Below are 19,778 nucleotides of genomic sequence, written 5' to 3'. Positions count from 1 at the left end.
AGTCACATAAATATGATATGAACGCTAAGCTGGAAGCAGCAAGAAGGGAACAAACACTTAAAAAAGCAGAACCCCATTTTTAGGAATTGTTGGACAAAGCTTCTTAGCCAACTGGTTTTTCTATGTGCTCAAACCTCATTGCTACTTCTGAAAATGATTGTGCTTCATCTGCAAATGAAACAATGACTATATGAACAACCACTTCACCTGAAAGACTAACTTGTTCACTCTCAGCTAGATCTTATTTTTTTTAGAACATCTGATAGGAAAATAAAGTGTATCCCTACAAATCATGCCTTACTCATCAATATGTTTTTCAACACTCATAATTTCAACTTTGTTAAAAATTAGTTGATCCTTCAAATTAATTTAGAAATATGTGTGCTGCAGCATTTATTACTCCTGGCCTACAGATTGCCTTCCTGACCTTTCAGGAGACAGAACATGGCAGAGTGAGAGAAGAGGAGCAAGGATGCATTATAAAAAGTGAAAAGAAACTAGACATCAAGAAGGAAAGGATAGTAAGGGAAATGTACACAAGAAGAGCAAAGCAGATCAGTTTAGTATATTAATTTTGGCACTCCTTTTGAAGTGCTTACCTCAGTTCTCAAAAGCAGTAGGTGGATAATAACCAAATCCATTACCCTCTCCTCCCACTCTGATACAATGTGAATCTGATTTGGTGTCTTGCTTCATCTGTTCACTCTTGGTGACTTTGTTAGCATGATCACTTCATGTAAAAATGGTCACAGAACTCTGGCTTTGGCCAGCATTTTCTTCCATTGTTGTCAGGTGGAAAATCATATTGGAGACAAACTGGGGCAGGGGAGGGGGTGCACAGAGAATATGGCATGTCTAGCATACACATGTATAGATAACATCTTCATTTAGAAATGCCATGAATTATGGTGAAGTATCTGTCTCTGAGTAATAGTGAGCCTTTTGCAGCCTCTTTGACTTAACTTCAAACACATTCCTTACTTTGAAGCCAGCAATAGGAATGAAGAAACAATGGTGAAGTGAAACCATCATGCTGCCAGTTCAGGGAAACCAGAGGTGTAGAAATAGTGAGCGTGTTTAGTCAAGGTTTCAGAGGGCCTGGCTTGATGGGACAAATCACACTCAATGCTTCCTATCCTGAGTTACAACAAGAAAGACACGATGAAACCACAGTGCCTCAGAAATGTCTTTGTATATATGACAGGCGAAATGAGTGTGTCTGTGTGTAGAGGCAGAAGGGCCAGGTCAGAACTTCTTTAAACAGAGGCAATAAATCAGTCTTTCATTTATACTTAGGTGCCCGATTGTCCTACATATGTCCTATTTTCTTCTTTCTTTATATTTAAAGTCCAAGTTCTTTAAATCCTGCCTTTAATCTTAAATTCAGTGCACAGGTATTACGGTAAAAGCTAATGTTGACATGTAAGCAAAGCAATTTAAAGTGTTTTGATAAATCAGCTTGAATTAAAGCTTTTCAGAGAAAAGGGCTTCTGGCCAATAATCAAAACACACAGAATCACCACAAAATTGGAACCAGTGAGGAGAGAGTGAGGCACCTTCCCAGGCACAGCACAATTCTAGAAGTGAGCAAAAGTGAACATCTATGTGTTTCTTCTCCCCTGCTGATGTATTTTATATTGAGCTGTTCTGCTAAGGAAGTTTTAAAAAGTCATTATGACAAATTTCACAATAAGTACTCCCAGGTGAAAACATAATAACTTACAGGTGGACAATGGCTACTGAAGCATGTCAGAGAGATGCCTTTTAGCCTTACCTCCACTGTAGCAATACCCTCATTATATCCCATTATATCAGTGATATATATTCTGGGGCCAGTTCCTATGCTATTTACTTATAGTAGCAATTCTGTTTCTATGAAAATTCAATCAGTGAGTTCAGAAGGCAAAATTCAATAGAGCATAGAAAAAGCCATGCCTTGAGAAAAGCGATGTGTCTTGTGATAAGATTAAACCTATTGTAATGTTTTATGTGATTGGTCAGCCTAAGCAAAAGTAACAGGATTAAAAGAAAGACAGCTTAAGTGAAATTTACCTACTAATTTAATGCTTACCTTAGAAAATGTTTGGGGGATATTTTTGGGTTTGGTTTTTTTGTTTTGGTTTTCTTTTTTTTTTTTGTTAGGTGGCTGCACAGTTATGGTAAGCACATGACTGTGGATAAGAAGCCTCTATCTCCATAATGGTAAATATTTCCAGTAACTTTCTGAAAACCATTTTTCTCAAAACACAGTAACAGCTACAAATCAATAAAAAACTCATTATTTTCAAGGAGTTAATGCTCCAATTCTTGCTGTCTACCTGTTTTCATCTGTGTGTCCAGTTCTTCCTGCTATCATTGAAAAAACATGTAAATATATTTATGTACACAGAATGTTACTGGAATTAGTGTCAGGTCCCTGCTATTGTGCTGTCTCAGCAGGAATAGGAACTGGTTTTTCCTGTGCACTCTGGCTTTCTTCCAAGCTGAGCATGCACAATGCAGCCCATAGATGGCTACACATGAAGTGCTTTATCCAGAGTCAGATGATATGTTTTGGACACAGTACTTTTGCCTCGTACCTGTATGCACACATACTGTCTCCAACAGAGAAAGGCTGAAGGAGAAGATCTTAAACTGCCTGTTCTCAAAAGTTCATTCCAATCCCCTCAATTGTGTGTAGAAAATACTCCTTTGAACTAACTATTCTTTATCATTATACCTTTTAAAAAAATAAGAATGAAAAAGACTATGGTTCAACCTTCATAATTGAAAGAATTACATTGAATTAATGTCTCTTTTTCTAGAGGTATTTGAGAAAGTGACTGAAGTAGTGTTTAGATACTTTGAAATAAGAAGTGGCCCAGCAGAAGAATTATTACAGTCTGTTTTCAGCCTTACTGAAATTAATGCAACATGTCTCTCAAATCTCTACTCAAAAATGCCTGTCCATTTCTATATTCTCAGTGTACTGCTGTGGCAATTCAGTTATTGTGAAATGGAAAATATATATTTTTTTGTGTTTATGTGTGGTAACTTCTGTAACATCATAAGCTTCAGCTTCCAAGCATAGAAGAGGTAGTCCATAATCACCAGCTCTCACACTATGCATTGGAGTGACAGCTAAACTGAGGAAGAATAGGTAAATGTGGACTTTTCATCTCTTAACTCCTCTGCACTATGCATCTACCACAAAGTCATTTATCTTGAAATAATATCTGGAGATTAGGAGAGGAAAATTCTAATAACTAGAGACATTTTCATCTTTCTTTAGGTAACATCCTTAAACTCAGTAAGCAAAAGAGCAGCAGTACTTAATTCTAACTTTGAAGACAGGCGAAGAAACTGTACACCTTGTCTGATTCAACATACACATAATTCTGTCCCTGTACTCCCCACAACAAAACAGAGAACAAATCTACTTACTACAACCACAAACTTCAGTTCTCGTGCTGCAGCAGTCTGTTGAAGCAGAATGAGAATAATGTGAAAAGAAAAACACAGGATCCTAGACAAGTTGGGAAGCTGTATCACACCCATCCTGACAGAAGATGAAAGAAGACTTTGCAGCTCCAGCAGCTTCTCAGGCTGAACTGCGAGACGTCAGGCTGCACTTTCAGAAGGGGTGGAACTGCCTCTGGTGCATTTCAAATCCAAGAGGAATGTTGTGTGACTACGCAACAAATTGCATCGCCCTTTGTTTTCAAATTGCTGTTTACATTCTTTTTAATCAAATCATAATTCAGATCCTTTTTTTCCTGTAATACTTTTCTCTTTTAGAATGTGAAGATGAAGTTAAAATACAAAGGAATTGCTAAGTATTCCTAATGTTTCTACCTACCTGCTCTCTTTCGACTTCTCGGTGCTTGGAATTTTTCCAAACTATAACATGGCCACAAGGATGAGCTCAGAACCAAGAGCCAGGCAATACTGTTTCTCTTTGCTGCTCAGGTAGTCCACTTTTCAGCTTCCTCACCCTCCCTTTTTTTCCCCTCTTCCACATGATCCTTGTGAAACCAGAATCCTTATTTAAAACATTTCATGTAGGTTAAAATTGCCAGTCCCTCTGATAAAATACTTGAAAAAATCTTGTAACAAGTATGTTCTTTAAGATCCTTGCTGGGCAGTTATTTTCTCTTCAATTTGTCTATGTTATTTTTCTTTTCCCTTGGAGTATTCCTACACTTCCCCTTTGGAACTCCTTGTTGACATCTTTTTTGGCCTCAAATCTTTAAGAAATTTATTGTGAACAAGCCCCGGATCTCACATTTTTATTGTTACTGATTAAAAGCACTCTTTCTGACGCTAGCTCAGTGGCTTTGAGGAGGTTGCTCAGCTTTTCTCTGCTGACTTCCTCTCTATAAAATAAGAACAATACCTGTAGACTTGATTTCATAACCATTTTTGAGTAATGAATTAGTTTGCAAAAATTTATAAGTAGAGTTCTTTAAATGCTTAAACTTTAGGTCCTTCTTGCATTGTCATTCCATTCCTATCATATCCAAACCTGTCTCAGAGTCTTCTGCTGAGCTCTCTGCAGCAGTATTTTCTACAGTAGGTGTCTTACTACTTACCAGAAATTCCATCTTTAGGGCCCTAAAGCTCACTAAGCATCAGGTATTCTCTCCTCTGAGTTTTGTGAATTTCCTTATGTATCCACTTTTCCTGATGGATGGGAGTGGATGGGAGGAGTATGGCAGATCCCAAACTTTCCTGCCTGTCTTCTCAGTCCATTTCCAGTTTTCAGCAGTTGGACTTCTTTCTTCCTGCACTGTTATGTCCCCACCCTTCCTTTTGATCTCTCCTGGAATGGTTTTTGCCTATGCAGAAGGGGTATGAGAGCAATCTATCCTTCATAAATATGTAATATGTTGTCATTCTGAAAACAAACATCAGCTGATCATCTTCCTCCATTATTTAAGAGTGTAGGTCATAAAATAGACTCTTAGAAGACACTACTATGTCTGAAAACTCAAGAATGTATGTCCTAATTTTTTAATCTATGTAATGGGTGGTTATTGAGCTCTTTGATCAAGGACCACTGTTGGCTGTTGGAACCTTTTCTTATCCTTCTTATGACCTTACCATGAAATTCATAACTGACTAGTTTTTATAAGATCATTGTGTTTCACTAATGAGTGACTGTGACCACTGAAGTCTCCCTAATGTGAAACCGTTCTAATAACTTCACTTTAGGACCTGATCTCAATTTTTGAGGGGTGAGGTGGGGTGAGGGGGTGATTCTGGATGGGGTCATTCAAGAATGTTTAAAAATATATGATAATGACATTTTATAGAAAATCTCTGCTAATGTCTCTTAAAAATGATACTTCAACACAAGACCAAGCATATGGTAAGTTGTAGTGATTTTTTTTTGTTTCACTCTTCTCTTGGCATGTATACTTTGTTAGGGAGAATATTTTGTGCTCAAAAGAATAGGTACCACAACAACTTAAGTAAATGTCTGCACATTCCAAAAAAAAAAAAGTGCCCCATTTATGTGCCATACTGGCTAAGACAGAGTCATGTAGGAATCCTGTATGCAGACTGTAAGTATGTTGGTAGCACATTTCTTTTAAAAAAAAATTCTTTGCCTTTCTACTGGGCATTTGGGAGGTATAAACTCCTCATATTCTGCAGCAACTAAATCCTGGCACTTTTCAGGAAAAGTTGCTTCAAAATAATAATTTTAAAAGGTCCTTCTTAATCTATTTATGGTTGTTGAAGCATTATAATGCAAGTGAACCTAAACAATTTAAATCATGATTATGTTAATTTGGCTTATTGTGATAAGTTCTAATTATGACACGATGGCATTAAGTAGAATTAAACACAATTATAAATTTTAAGTGCATGTACCTATCTTAAAGGCTTGCTGAAGCCTTGATTTGCTTTGAAGTGGCTGGTTGCAAAAGAACCTGTGCTTTATTGTACACAAGGGTTACCTGAGGTAACCACTGCTGGTGGAGCACAACCTCACACCTGAAAGGGTGGAAGTCACTGCAGTCAAAGCACCAGGTATGAAACAGCACTGGTGTACCAGGCTGCTCACACAGGGAAACAGCTCAGATCCTGCTACTGGCTGCATGCGCAGATCAGCATTTAGCATGGTTTGGATTTATCTTCAATATTTTTTTTTTTTTTTTCCCAAGCTATTCTTTTAAGCTGAAAAACTGAAAGAAAATAAAAGATTTTGTTTCAGTAAACAAAGTGACACATTTTCCAAGCACCATTCTGAAACATGAGGAAAACAAGACTGTCTCACAGTCCTGTGTGGGGGTGTTTTCACCAAATTGTGGGGAATGGGAAGGAACAAGGGAGTTAATTTGTGACAGAAATAATTCACTTATTTGTACTGCTCACAGAACATGAACTTGTATCTTACACTACAGAAAAAATGACATAAACCCAAAGTCACTAATTTAAGGCAGGTCGAGGTGGGGGGGAGGGGTGAAAGAAGGTGTCTACTCACTGTCTATTCACTGTCTTCTAATAATGTCTCCATTGTCCCAAGTTTGTAATATGCACCGGTTTACAGGACACTCAGATAATTTCTTCTTGATCTTATGAGTTTAAGATGTTTGCCTGAGATGAGGGAAACCTAATTTGCAGGTATTTGCAAATTAGTGAACAGCAAATAAGAAAGAGACAGGAAACACTATTCCTCTTATCTTTCCCCTCTGAAGCTCTGCAGTTTGGCAGCGATTTTATTTTCTGGAAGAGGTGTTAAAGGAGGGATTTGAACTTGTGCCTGCCACATCTTAGGTATGTACTATGAACATTAAATAAAAAGAAGGAAACCCCCTTCTAGTACTACCATGAAACAAATCTAAATTAGTTAATTAATTTGATCAGAGTTTGGGTTGTTTGGGGTTTTTTCATTCATTTTTCATAGTCAACCAGCTCAGTAAATAACCCAAAGAGAAATGGAGGTGATGAAATTAACAAAAATGATAGTCCAGGCATCCAGGCAGCACAAAATTACTGTTGCTTTTCTGTTGTTTATTCTCCATTTTGCTGACACTGCTTCAGCATATGAAAGGAAAATAATGATCATAAGTTATATCCAGCTATATTACAGCATCTATGACTACTCAGGTTATGGAAGCAAGTCTTCTTTAAAGTATGACTGGTCTGTTTAGGCATTGTTTGTGAAGGGAGCTGCATATACAGGTGATCCTGCTTTTGCAACATATTTTTACAATAAACAATCTAAATAATTCAAAAGCCAAACTGTATGGGTTTTTAACTCATTTTGACTCCCTCCTTCTTTAAGAAGAACTGAAATGAACCTGTTTATGACTTCATGCCTGCAAAGGACTGTAAGACAGATTTTTCAAATTAAGTCAGCTGATGAAGTTGTAGGAAAACATAATTTAGGGCAGTTTGTTATTCATTCACTGACATCCCAATTTATATTCCTAACATAGTTCTGTTTTTTATGTTCCAGCCTTTATAAACACTGATGCTTATTTTCCCTCTTGAGTCAGCGAGGAATAAAGAAATCTTCCTTTCTGTGTTTCTACAGTGATAGTCTTAAGAACAAAAAATATTGCAAAGAATGTGTGTGACCGGGTTTCTGTTCAATAGGAACATGGGGAATAAAATAATTTAGAAGTGTCTTCATTTTAAATTAAATTTGAAATTTATTTTTCTCATCAGAAATTAGATTATTCAAGATATATGCATTGGAGCATGTAGCATGAAAGAAGACATTGTCTGAACATATGATGGGAAAGGGGGACATTATATTGCTGTACTGTAAGAAGTGACCTCACATAGGATGCACTTCCATAACTGAACTGCAGTGCTGAGGCCAGGGTGTATCCAGGTCCATGATCCCCCATACCAGACTAAGAGTTTTCATGTGGTTTTGGAAGTTTTGAGATATGGGTTTGGGTTAGGAAGGAGGGGAGGAACTGGGACCTGGAGACTAAAGAGAATAATGAAGAGTGTCTCAGGTCTCTACCACATTTTCTAACTGAGCATTGTCCAATTCAGGAGCCCAACAGAAAATTTACCCTTACCTTTGATGGGAGAAGCATGAAACTTACCCTTTACAGCTCTTGAACTTTCACTTCTAAACATCTGGCAAATGAAACATTGAAAGCAACTCAAGCACCATAATTTGGCACAAGTTCAAAAACAGAAGAAACAGGAAGAGGTTGAGAAGAGGAAGTGCCTAGAAATTTGGTTTTGACAGCCAAGGCTGCAATCTGTTAGAAGCCTAACAGCAATAAAGATGGAGTTTTGGCTTTTCCTTTCTATTTGCTTTCGTCTAGCAGGTTTTTTAAAAATTATTTCTTAAGAAGGGAGGTGTGATGATCAGCACAGTTTTGAGATGAATAATTTAAAGAGCTTGCACAAGCTTTCCTGTGAAGGCTGCCAGACCTGGGCAGACTTTCTTCTGGTGCCCATTATAGGACATTAAAGTAATACAGAATAAATATGCTTGCTCTTCTTTGCATTAAGAAACAGGTAGAATTGTTTGTCTCATGTTGTCAGAAAACATTTTTGCCATTATTTGGATGCTATGGTAAAAGAGGTTTCTTGTTTTGACTGGAAATCTAACTACAGCTTTCCTGGCGAGCTGTATTTCCTATGGTGGCTTAAGAAGAACAGAAACTAGGACCTGCTGAAAATAGACATTTACAGTGAGAATTCTGAAACTTAGATTCTTCTTGGAAGGAAAAGGGATCTTTTTATTATTTTTATTCATTTTTAGCTTGTGGAGTGTCCCAGTCTGGGTTTCCTCCTCTGCCCCAAGATCACCCCAGAGGGACACGAAGGTGGTTCAAACCCTGGTTTTCCCCGAAGCTGCTGAAGAGAAACTGCAGGAGACGGTTTTCTCTTTTCCCAAGGACTGTTTATTATTTCTTATCTCTGGGACCTTTTGCCTGGCCAGCAGTGGTCTGCTCAGCCTGGCATCCATGGTGGAATCTGCCTGGTGAAGGCAGGGCTTATCTTATATAGTCAGTACTACGTATTACATGTTTACAAAATTTTACCAATACAATACAATACAATTTTATTAAATGGTCCAGCCCTGACCCCAACCAATCCAAGAGTGCCAACGTGTCACCCAACATGGATGACATGGAGAAGAAGGAGGAAAAGGTGTCCACCCCCCAAATTATCCATCTTGGCCACGTGTCCCTTATCATAAACATTCAAGAAAACCTATTTATCTACGTTCTAACATTCTAATTTACACTCTACTCATCATTATTTTCTGTGTCTCTTCTCTCAATGTGGGCAGATTCTCCCAAGGAGCCAAATCCAGCCCCTGCAGCTCCTGGGCAGCACTCGGGGGTCTCTGAGGGGTCTGCCAGGGGGGTTTTTGCACCCTCAAAGGAGCCAGGGAAAAACCCTGGACTCCCACAGTAGAGTGGCAGTTACCTGTTTATGCTGTAAGGAATATACTTTTCATAGGTTTAGCATCCATTTTAAAAGCCTGATCTGAGGAAAGGAAGCCAGAATGTTGAAATTTTTTGCATCAGCTCTCTATGAAATTACCTGTGGGCCATAAGGCTGTTGACAAAAGTTCCTATCCACTGTGAGAAAACAAAAAAAAAAAAAAAAGAAATCCTAGTTCTTCAAGCAAAGACGTGTCCACGTTTTCAGAATTTAGTTGCATCTGATTGTTTGCTTTTGTAGCTTTTGTAGTAATACCAAAAGCTGTTCTTGCAATAGTGATATTAGAAAATGTAACTAGTGAAGGATTACCCAATGTTTTGCATGTTTTAATGAGCATGCAGCTCTGAATTTTTTTATTTTGTATTGCCATTTTGTTGTTCATGTCGAGAATAGAGATGCTGTTACAGATTTCCTAGGAGAACAGATTTTATATGATCAGATCAGAACACACAATCAAGGTAACATAACAAAAGGAAAGTGTTAAAAAAAACTGCTTGGAATGAAAAATTATTTTTCTTCTTTTCTTGGTCTTGCTGCCTTTTTTGACAAAATATCTGAAAGCCTTGTTGGGTCAACCAGTTGTTGGTAGGTCTTCGTGGTAGCTAGTCTGGCTGGTTTTAGGCCCCTTTTATGTCTAGATTCACAGTCCAAGTTTTCCCTAAGTCTCATCTTCCTTCTTTGTAGAGATGGGATATTTGTGCATGTAAAAGGCAGAGAAAAAAAAAAGAAAGACATCTTTTAGGTAAGTAAGCAGGTATTATCCTAATTCTTGTAGCTTCTGATATTTGTTTGTGTAAAATGATTCATTACTTCTTAAAAAAAACCCAAGTCTTAGGACAGTGGAATGACTCCTTCTTTTGGGGTATCCATTTGAAACACTGCTTCCATCACCAGTTCTGGAAGTTCTTGTTTCATTCTTCAAAAGAAGGCAATACTGCTTCAGAGGTGTTTCCCATTTTTGCTGTAAAGCAAGGCTCTAGCCCTTCAAAATACTCTAACTATAATTGCATAGTTGAATTAGTTCTGATAAAGTCCCTCTGGAAAGAATAGGTGTTGAAAAATTCCACTGGTTTCATATTGCACTTGGGTTTTACCAGGTGATAAAGTAAAGCAAATATTTATGAAGAATAAGTCCCTGCTTTCTATGGTTTTTATTTATAGTATTAAGGAATGTTTTCTTTTGATAGAGATCAGGAGATTCAGTTGGTCATGCTGATGGAATTTAAAGAGAAATATTGGACCACAGTCATATCACAGTGGGGGAAGAGTTTTTTTTGTAAAATGAACCACGCTGAAGATAGTGGAGGGAACACCTAAAGGTAAGACAAAAAGAGAGATGCAGTCTTAGCATGTGACATTCTCCAAAAACATGGTAAACTTGTTAGTAAGTACCTCAACAAGTAAGCAATTCAGACTAAGTGGAGAGGAGTTAACACATTTGCTCCTGTTTTGATGGGACTTAGAAAAATCTGTTGAAATGTTGAGTCAATCCATGATGAAATCTTCTTGAGCAGCAAAAAGGACGCAGGGACAGCTCATAGTTTTACCTCCTTCCCAAATGTACTGAGCTTTATTAATTTCCTGTGTTTTAGCCTATGGTCATTGAGGTATGGAGGAGCTCAACTCTGATTTAAATCACCTTGAAACACTGCTATTGTATTGTGTGACCTATAATAACAATACTTGCCTAACCCCTTTATTTCCTTGTAGTGGGAACATAAATCCTCTCTATAAAACTTCAATTAAGATTTTTATAGAAACATTTATGTGTTTGCAAACTGGAGTATCCCTGTAGAATAGCTATCTACACAAATTACACTTTTGAGCTCAGTCACACTCCTGGATTTAAAAAAAAATCACATTTATGAGTGAGCTTCATAAAATGCCCTCATACATGTTTAATCAAGTTAATGACATAACTACTTTGCATTAGCAAAGAAAAGTAGTTAAGATGATTTCTGACAGGGTTGGAAACAGCTGAAATCAGGGATTTTGCAGTTGTGTCAAGTGTAATTGTGACCTTTGCATCACTCTTCTCCTTAATTTAGCTTCCTGGTGTTAAAAGTCAGCTGTTCCAGGCTGTCTGCATTCTCTGAGAATTGGTAGTGCACAGTGGTTTAGCACAGGTCAGCGTGCTGCACTGTGCAGCCTGTGGATCAGTGTGCCTTGGCCTTTTCCCAGGTTCCACTCATGTAAACAGAGAGTTTAAAACTGCCTGCAGGAAAAATGAAATTAATGTTTCCTGCTATAGTCAAAAAAATTAGGATATGACCCCAACAGATCCATTCTGAACCAGGATAAAATAGTAGAAAGTGTCACATTTTGATATGACAATATGGAAAATATTTTTATTGGAGTATCAGGTTTGTTTGTAACCTCTTTTGTGGTCCATATGCGTTTTCAGCACTCAGGATTGCTAATGAAAGCAGTGACACTGGATTTGGTATAAAACATCATCTACTTCAGCTAAATTTGAGGATTGAAACAAAGTATAGCCTTTGTGTTAAACTTAAAGGCTTAATTTGTGTCTTTATTTTTGTAAAATTGTGACATATGATAGATTTTTTCATTTATTTATCTGATCAGTTGCACAGTTTACTTTGTAAAGAAGGGGGATTAATTTCCACAAATCTTAGGTTATTAAGCACCACAGCATAAACATGAAGTATTTATTAATATCTTCCATGACTGTATTAGTAGTGTGGCTTGAAAAAAAACTCATCACAAACAACCTCCCCTTCCTCTACCAAATTACCTTTTGCAATTAAATGTGGTAATTTCCTGAAATATTTCCTGAGAATTTGTAAGCAATGACTACAGTGAAGAAATTTTGTTTAGTGAATCATTACTTGCTAATTTTTCATTTATTCTGGCCAGACTATCTCCACTCTTTTAATGGATTCAAGATATTTAACAGGAAATTATTTTCAACCAGATGAGTTGGCTGCTCTGTATTCTTAAAATCTCTGACGATTCAACTTCTTCTTGAGATCAGTGATTCAGAAAGCCATATGGGATTTTTTAATGTTGGGTACAGTATTTGAACATTAGAAAAGGGAGGTTTCTTAGCTTTTCATTTCCCTTAAGTAATATAGAGAAAGATAAAAAACCAACAATGTCATTTTCTGCCTTCCTGTTCCCTCATTCTGCAAAACTGAATATCATAAGTGGTCAAAATGGAAATTTAAACATCCCAATATGGTAATACAGACAACCTATGAGAGAATGAGTTTGTTTAACCATGCGTGTCTGTATATGTTTGACATTCTGATGAGTACCAATATAGGGTACAATTCAACATTCACCTGTTTTGATCTCTGAATGTCTTCTAAACTTAAGAAAATGCATAATTGTTGGCTGTTGTTAATCAGCTGGGGCAAATACTCTGCAGTTAGAGAAGAAAAGGTGTCTGCTGTAGGTCAGTGCATTTACATGTACTTCTTCAGTAACTGAAAGTGTTTTTTGCTGTACTAAATGAAATCAAGACAAAAAACCCCACATGAAAAGCAGCATTGTAAGGCCAGATCACCATTGATTTCCTTTCACCAGAAAGTTGGTCTGGAACAGATTAATATTTTGATGAAGTAGAAATGACAGCCATGGGTACAATTCTCTTTTCCTGGATCTGCGTATTTTTCATTTCAGAGCAGACCCTTATGAAAATGATTGTCACTTCAAATGAGCTGCTGGCTTAAGATGTAATCCTGACTTTACTTCTGGGTACATGTGCCCAAAGCACTTAGCTTACCTCCTTTGATGTCCTACATTCTACATTCTCTTGTCCAATAGGGTACAAGGATGGGAGAGACCAGATGAGTAAATCTCTCCAGGGGACAGCGAAATTTGCAGCCAGGGAGAGTGAGGGGGTGAGGCTCCCTCATAGAATTATTCCTGTAGTACATCTCTATGGTGTATTGCCTGTTTCAAAATACAGAAGGGTCAAAACAAAGTTAGGTGTGCAAAACCACACAGCCTTCCCATGCTGCAGTTATTGTACTTGGGACAAACTTTTAGCCAGGTTGTTTAATGTTAATATCTTTATGATTTACTAATATAATTAGTACTCTGAAGAGAACTTTTTGAGCAATGAGGGGTCAACAACAATTTGCATGTAGTTTGCTGTCTTTGCTAAGGAGTTATATAGATAAAAAGACGGAGTACAACCTCTCATAACTGTAACAAATAAATAAATAAACAAACAAACAAATAAATAAATGTTTTTTCAAGCTTATTGTGCTACTGACTACTAAACTGAATGCAATTATAGTGATTTAAATCAATGTGCAATGTTTTCCTTATATATCCAGTTTAATTAGTCCTGGGTATCAGAAAATTTCTTTTCAGGAAAAGTACATATTAGCAGTATAGCTTGCAGATACTTGCCCATTTTTTTCCTGGTAAAGTTCAAAAAAATGACAGGCACTATGGGGAGGCAATTTTCCATTGAAGACATTGAGTGCCATCTGTAAGGCAGCAATGGTTGCTGCATGCTGTGAACAGAGGAAACCTTTAATTAAAGGTCTACTGAAAAAGATTGCATGAACCTATTATTTAATAATATTTCCTGCACATTATCTGTCCACTCAGCAGTAACATTACTTGTGTGGCCTCATTAATACTTGCCCTCTGTACTGCTGAGCAAATATTGTCCCTTTATGGCTATATAAACTGAAGTGCTGCATGTATAAAGTATATATATATGTAAATATTTAAGAAGTCTTAGTAACTTGCAGCTCTTACAAAATGAATAGGAGCTGTTAAAACTTTTAATAAAACTAGTAGTTTTGCCTGTTAAGTAATCAGTATTTGAGATCAGATCAGTAAGCTCTTTAGCTGATATATACCCAATAGGTCATTATATAGCTGCAGTTTAGAAGCAGAAACTTTTTAGTGAGAGCAATCCAAAAATTTCTTCCTCCAATGACAACATTTGCACATTATAAACAAAACTATAAGATCACAATTGAGTAACTGTCTTCATAAGGCCTTCTAAAATAGCTGTAACTTTTTTTTTTATTATTTTATTTTTCCAATTTGCACTTGAAAAGATAGAGGAAAAAGGAGATTTTACTTTAAATTAACTTTGTGGTCCAGGTCTACTAAAACATGAGGCATGGTGTTTCCAGTTCCCTGCTCAATCAAAACATTATTACAATGAAAAAACCACGATGTGAAGTGGAAAATTGAATGCTTCAGGTTTTAAAGTAGTATCTGTTCATTAAAAAAATTTTAAACCCTGAATATATTTAAGGTTAACCAAACAAAAAAAAAGCTTGTAGCTGTATTTTATGAGGGAAATATATTTTTATGGCTTTCACTGCATTTAATAACAGTAGAAAGGAAACACAAGAGAAACAGAAAGCACTCACCGTGGAATACATAACCATTTTTTGATGGTATGAAGGCTTTCTAGCATCTAAGATATGCTTTAGAATAGTTTTTAAAAGAGTACCTGAAAAAGATGGGGAAGCAGGGACAATGAAAGAGATGCTTGTGTTAACATCTGTATCTGTTGTTGCCATTTTAGCAATCCGTCACTAAATGCACCAGATTTATTCAATTGACTTAATTGGCAATTTGTGCAGAGCACCTTGATTAATAGTGACAGTATCTTTCAAATGAACAGTGGGCCTATTTTACTTCTGGGTAAAATGTTTTGGGGATCCATAATAGCCTCAACAGCTTCAAACAGAGCACTCACAGTCACTTTGTGCCAGCAGAACAGTGCAAGAAGAGCACAGTAATGAATACTATCCCCATTGTGTGTGCAGCTTGATTGATTTCCTGCTTTCCAGAGAAAAAAGAAAGAGCATATCCTCTGGCCTCTGGGGCTTTATAAATTGTGTGGTTCTCTGTATTTCGTTAATGTTAACTACTTAAAAATTGTAAGACAAACTACATGATTTAAATCAATGGCTATGCTAGTATGTTAATATAAGGTTGGCATGTCGACAAATTAAAATCCTAAAAGTAGAATTGTACCAGCTAGCAAATTAGACAGAATTAGTCTTTAGCTTCTGGCACATTTTTAATAGCAGTTGTTAGTAAAGCAATAGCAGAGATTTGAACTTTGTGCCAAGTTTTGCTAGTTGGAGCTTTGAAAAATGCAACAAATTGATTCATGCTTATATGTTTACTTGTCTTCCAGCTCACAGATCCTGCCTGACCCATATAAAACAAAAAGGAGGCTCAAAAGATGACAGTGGATGAATGGAGGAGAATGAGTGATTAAAAAGGTACAAAATGTTTTCAAATTTCAACCACTGTTTTCTGAGCAGAGTAAGGTTTAGAAGCAATTTAATAATCTCATTTTAGGACTCTCAGTAGTGGAATATGAAGACTGTTAGGCAGCAAAGTCTCCATTCTAGACATTAATACAAATAATATATTTTTAAAGTAAGTTACACATGGATGCTTACACTAAGTTCAGACTTGATTCAATTTGATAAGAATTTGTATGTTATATTGAATTTCTTATAGAGTGTACTCTAAATGATACCTCGATGATAATGCTAATTAGGATAGTCATGATTCATATGCTCACCATCTCCCTCCCCATTGATCAAAATCTTTCAGTGCTTCCCATCAATATCCCCACAATGGATATTTCACCATTCTACTGTGGAATCAGCAGCAATGTTTGCCATATACCCTTTCTTCTTCCCCATCCTACTTCTGCTTTTAAATGGAGTAAGAATTCATCTTACCTCCCTGCAAACGTGATTTTTGCATTTGTTTGTGGAACCCAAATTCCGCCTGCAATAACAATTCTGACAGTTTTATCAGCTTGGTCCTGACACCATGAGTAGCCCAAACAGGTAAAGTGTAATTGTTGGTATCCTATAGTAAAGAAAGAAAAAATAGTGATTTTCTTACTGATTCCTACTTCTCGCTGTTATTTATTCTGGCACAAAATACTTCTCAGAACAAATTCTGAATATTTCACTCCAGTAACATTTTCTCATTGTAATAAAATGATGACTGTATTTTGCATTTAGATTGCTGTAGCATTCCTATTTATAGCATCATAGTGCTTAAAAGAAATTTGAAGGGCAGTGTTCAACAAGAAGAGGAAATATAATACTAAAAATTATGCAAAAATCAAATTCCATTTTTTAATGTTGTCAGGTGAGAAACAAAATCACTATATGACTTTTTCAGTCATGTGCTGGGATGTAGTTTTATTGAAACAAATCCTATATAAACATCAATATTTATTTATTTTGGTAGCTCTCAGGTGTAAGAGTAATACAGGGATCAGATAGGAATATGTGTAGCTGTAGTATGGATGTACCCAAGTATGGGGTAGATAGATAAGGGTGAGATATAAATGAAATTTGTACCTATTATGGTCTGTTAGATACTATCACAGACCTGAAGCTAAAGTGGAATGGATCAATCTTTCCTTAGGGATGCACTCCAAGGTAGATTAGTGATCACAACTGTGAGAAGGGAAGATATGCACAACACTCCTGATATGCTCTACTCTGAATTTCTGTTTAAGTAAGGTCAGTAAATTTCCTTTAGAGCAATGTAACCTTTGGACTGAGCTCACCAGAAGGAGTGTTCTTGTAACAAGTGAGCTCAAAGGAAAATGTCAACTACTTTAAGGTTTTGTTTAAACAAGAAAACAATAGAACATGCTGGGTTAAACCAGCTCAGATCACAATGTTTTCCATTTCTTGTTTGATAAATGTGATAGAAGTCTTGAGGAAAGAATTGGCTGGTTGCATGCTATTTAAGACAGTCTGTAGGCAAGCAAACACCTCAGTCTCCAAGTTATCTGAAAGTCAGATAAAACTTAGCTGTAAGTAACAAAATACAGAGACGTGTGCTGCTGTAGTTTCATGAATTGTATTAAAAAAAGCTATATAAGAACACTCTCCCTGTATGCTTGAAAAAATGAGAGAGGGTTTTATGGCAGATGTCTTAATTGATACCCTCAGAGTCCTTAGTCAGTAGTATCAGAGACCAAGGCTCATAAAATTTGACACTAAAAGGAAAAACACTTTTTTTTTTTTTTTTTTTTTTTTTTAAATTCCAGTGTTTAGCTAGATTTTTGATGGGAGCAGTGGGTTTTGCATATTTGTCTTGTGACACAGGTTCTCTGAATTAGAAACTATTGAAATAGAAAGTTGTGATCCTGCATTTAGAAAACATGGAAGGGTGACCTCACTGAAATTACAGTGAGATGTCCCAACATGTTAACATTTCATTTGACTTAAGGCCCTGGCTAACATTCTATTCAAGTCTGCTTTGATCAAAGTTGGATTTTTGCAGAAACTTCAGGAATGAAGGTGAGCTCATTAGCATCATACGCTAAAAAAAAATATTACATGTTGCTTCTGAAATCCACCTTAAAACTCCCTTCCTAATATCCCAGTACTGATGACCAATTTAACATTCATATTTAAATTTATAAATAGTTATGCATGAAAGTGTAGCAAAAGCTGCCTTCAAAAATAACTTTTTAACACAAGACTGCAATTTTCAGTTGTGTCAGATGAGGTAAGTCTAGACTTTGAAGTGGGACTTCCTGCTAAATTAAAGGCAGTCAGGATTTTTTCAAATCATGACATTTCCAGACTGTGGAACCCAGACAACCATGCCCATTTGGCACCACAATATCCCTTTTGTTATAAAAACCATGTTTTTTTTGTGATATATCTGGTACCTTTGCTTAGTACAAGCTCCCAGACTTGCACAAATAGCAATTTGTGTCATTCCAATGGCTGCTTAATTCCTGAAAATACTCTGTCCACTACTGGCCATGTACAAATAATGACTTACTTATACAATTTGCATAAAATCATCATGGAAGGATGCTTATGTTTCTTTGCCAGCAACATATTTTTATCCCTGTGTATCTCCTAGTGGGGGCTGGAGGAGTTACAAGAAAATTTTATCCAAATGTATGCTTTTGCCTAATTCTCCATATGCAGTCACTGACTGGATCTTGAATATGAAATATGAATATGAAAGTCCATTAGTTTGTGTTCCATATAGTTCTGGATGACCCACAGCAACCTCACACAGAGTGTTTACAGGATTTTTAGCTGTAAATTGATGTTAAATGAGGGTTTCTGGGAAAGAAACTTAAAATAGTCAGTGTTTAAAAAAATTCTGAAACACAGATCTACAATTTTTTTTATGACTTAAAATAAATAAACAAACCAAATAAAAATCCCAGGTTGAAAGAAGTGTTAGAATTTCTATTGGACTCAAAGATCTTTTCCAACCTCAATGATTCCATGATTCTATTTACCTCATATTGTAAAGTGTCAGAGAGCTTCCATATCCTTTCAGAAGTCAACTTCTTCAATGGGTATCCTGTATGAGTGGCTAAAAACTTGAGGAATTGCTGGAATACAAAAAAACCCCAAACTTGTAGTAGCGACGGCTCTTTTACGTGATTTCTACACATTGCCATACTAGTACATAGGAGTTTTTAGAAAGAAGACAGTCTTTGCATTTCACACTTAACCAATGAACCATTGCCTAGATGTAAGAGAATTTGGCCTATTCATTTAGACAAGGTTGGTCATGTTAGTTCAGATTTGAAGTTTATGCTTGGTAGAAGTGTTTAGAAGGAAGTAGAGGGAACACAGATATATGATGAAGTCTGGCAGAAATCCAAAAAGGGCTTAAAAGAATTGTGATAAACAGAATTATTCTGATGTTGGTACTCAGGGGAAGAAGAGGTATGATTTAAATTTGATTAAATGGGAATTGTGATTTACTTGCACATAATACCCAGATGCAGATCCACAGGTGGATGATTGAGGTCAGTGGTGAAAGATAATAGAATAACAGGTGAGGTTCATAGTGTCCTTTTGAATACATGTGTGAAGGAGAAGGTTGCAGCAGAACAAACGTGATTATATAGTCAAACAAGGTTTTGATGGTGAAGAAAGAAAGTAAAGGATACCATATGAAGACAAGCACAAAACATAAGAGAACACCTAAATTAAGGTTTTGGGTGGGAAACATGAATATGTACTTGAGGAAAACACTGAGACTGCTAAAGAAATTCTGGGAAATTGAGCTGAGAAAATTAATCTGAACTCACAAAGATATATAGGCAGAGATGTCAGAGGAGTTGCTTTACATGGGAGTAAACAGAGAGAGGTATTGACACAGATTTTATCTCAGGTTGTTGGTTTTTTTTTTTGGTCTAGTCTACTAGAAACTAAATTTTTGCAAATAGGTCAATAATTTATCTTATCTATGACTTGACATTTTCAATTGTTGAGAATAGCCCAGTGCAGCTGGATCTGTAATGTTGTAATTGTTTTTTGGGTATGTTGTCTACGCCCACTATGAAGATTAGAGATCTGAAAGGAGCATATTAACTGCTATTTTTT

The 19,778-nt window shown here is 36.5% G+C and overlaps 1 protein-coding gene across 1 annotated transcript in view; it reads right to left on the bottom strand.

Moving 5' to 3' along the window:
* The window catches only part of ACP3 (acid phosphatase 3), a gene marked incomplete at its 3' end in the record, with an annotated part of 41,447 nt that overhangs the window by 14,393 nt on the left and 7,276 nt on the right, over positions 1-19,778 (bottom strand). Inside the window, exons 6-11 of the mRNA XM_079301886.1 lie at positions 18,680-18,775; positions 16,122-16,254; positions 14,784-14,866; positions 13,798-13,904; positions 13,187-13,332; positions 3,424-3,590 (exon numbers count right to left, since the gene is read on the bottom strand). Coding sequence (XP_079158012.1) covers positions 3,424-3,590; positions 13,187-13,332; positions 13,798-13,904; positions 14,784-14,866; positions 16,122-16,254; positions 18,680-18,775 — 732 coding nt within the window. The remainder of the gene's footprint in view (positions 1-3,423; positions 3,591-13,186; positions 13,333-13,797; positions 13,905-14,783; positions 14,867-16,121; positions 16,255-18,679; positions 18,776-19,778) is intronic.

The sequence above is a fragment of the Erithacus rubecula genome (genome assembly GCF_903797595.1).
Source record: "Erithacus rubecula genome assembly, chromosome: 3".
NCBI lineage: Eukaryota > Metazoa > Chordata > Aves > Passeriformes > Muscicapidae > Erithacus > Erithacus rubecula.
The sequence above is the reverse complement of the archived record's forward strand: the minus strand, read 5'-3'. Positions and strand labels throughout refer to the sequence as shown.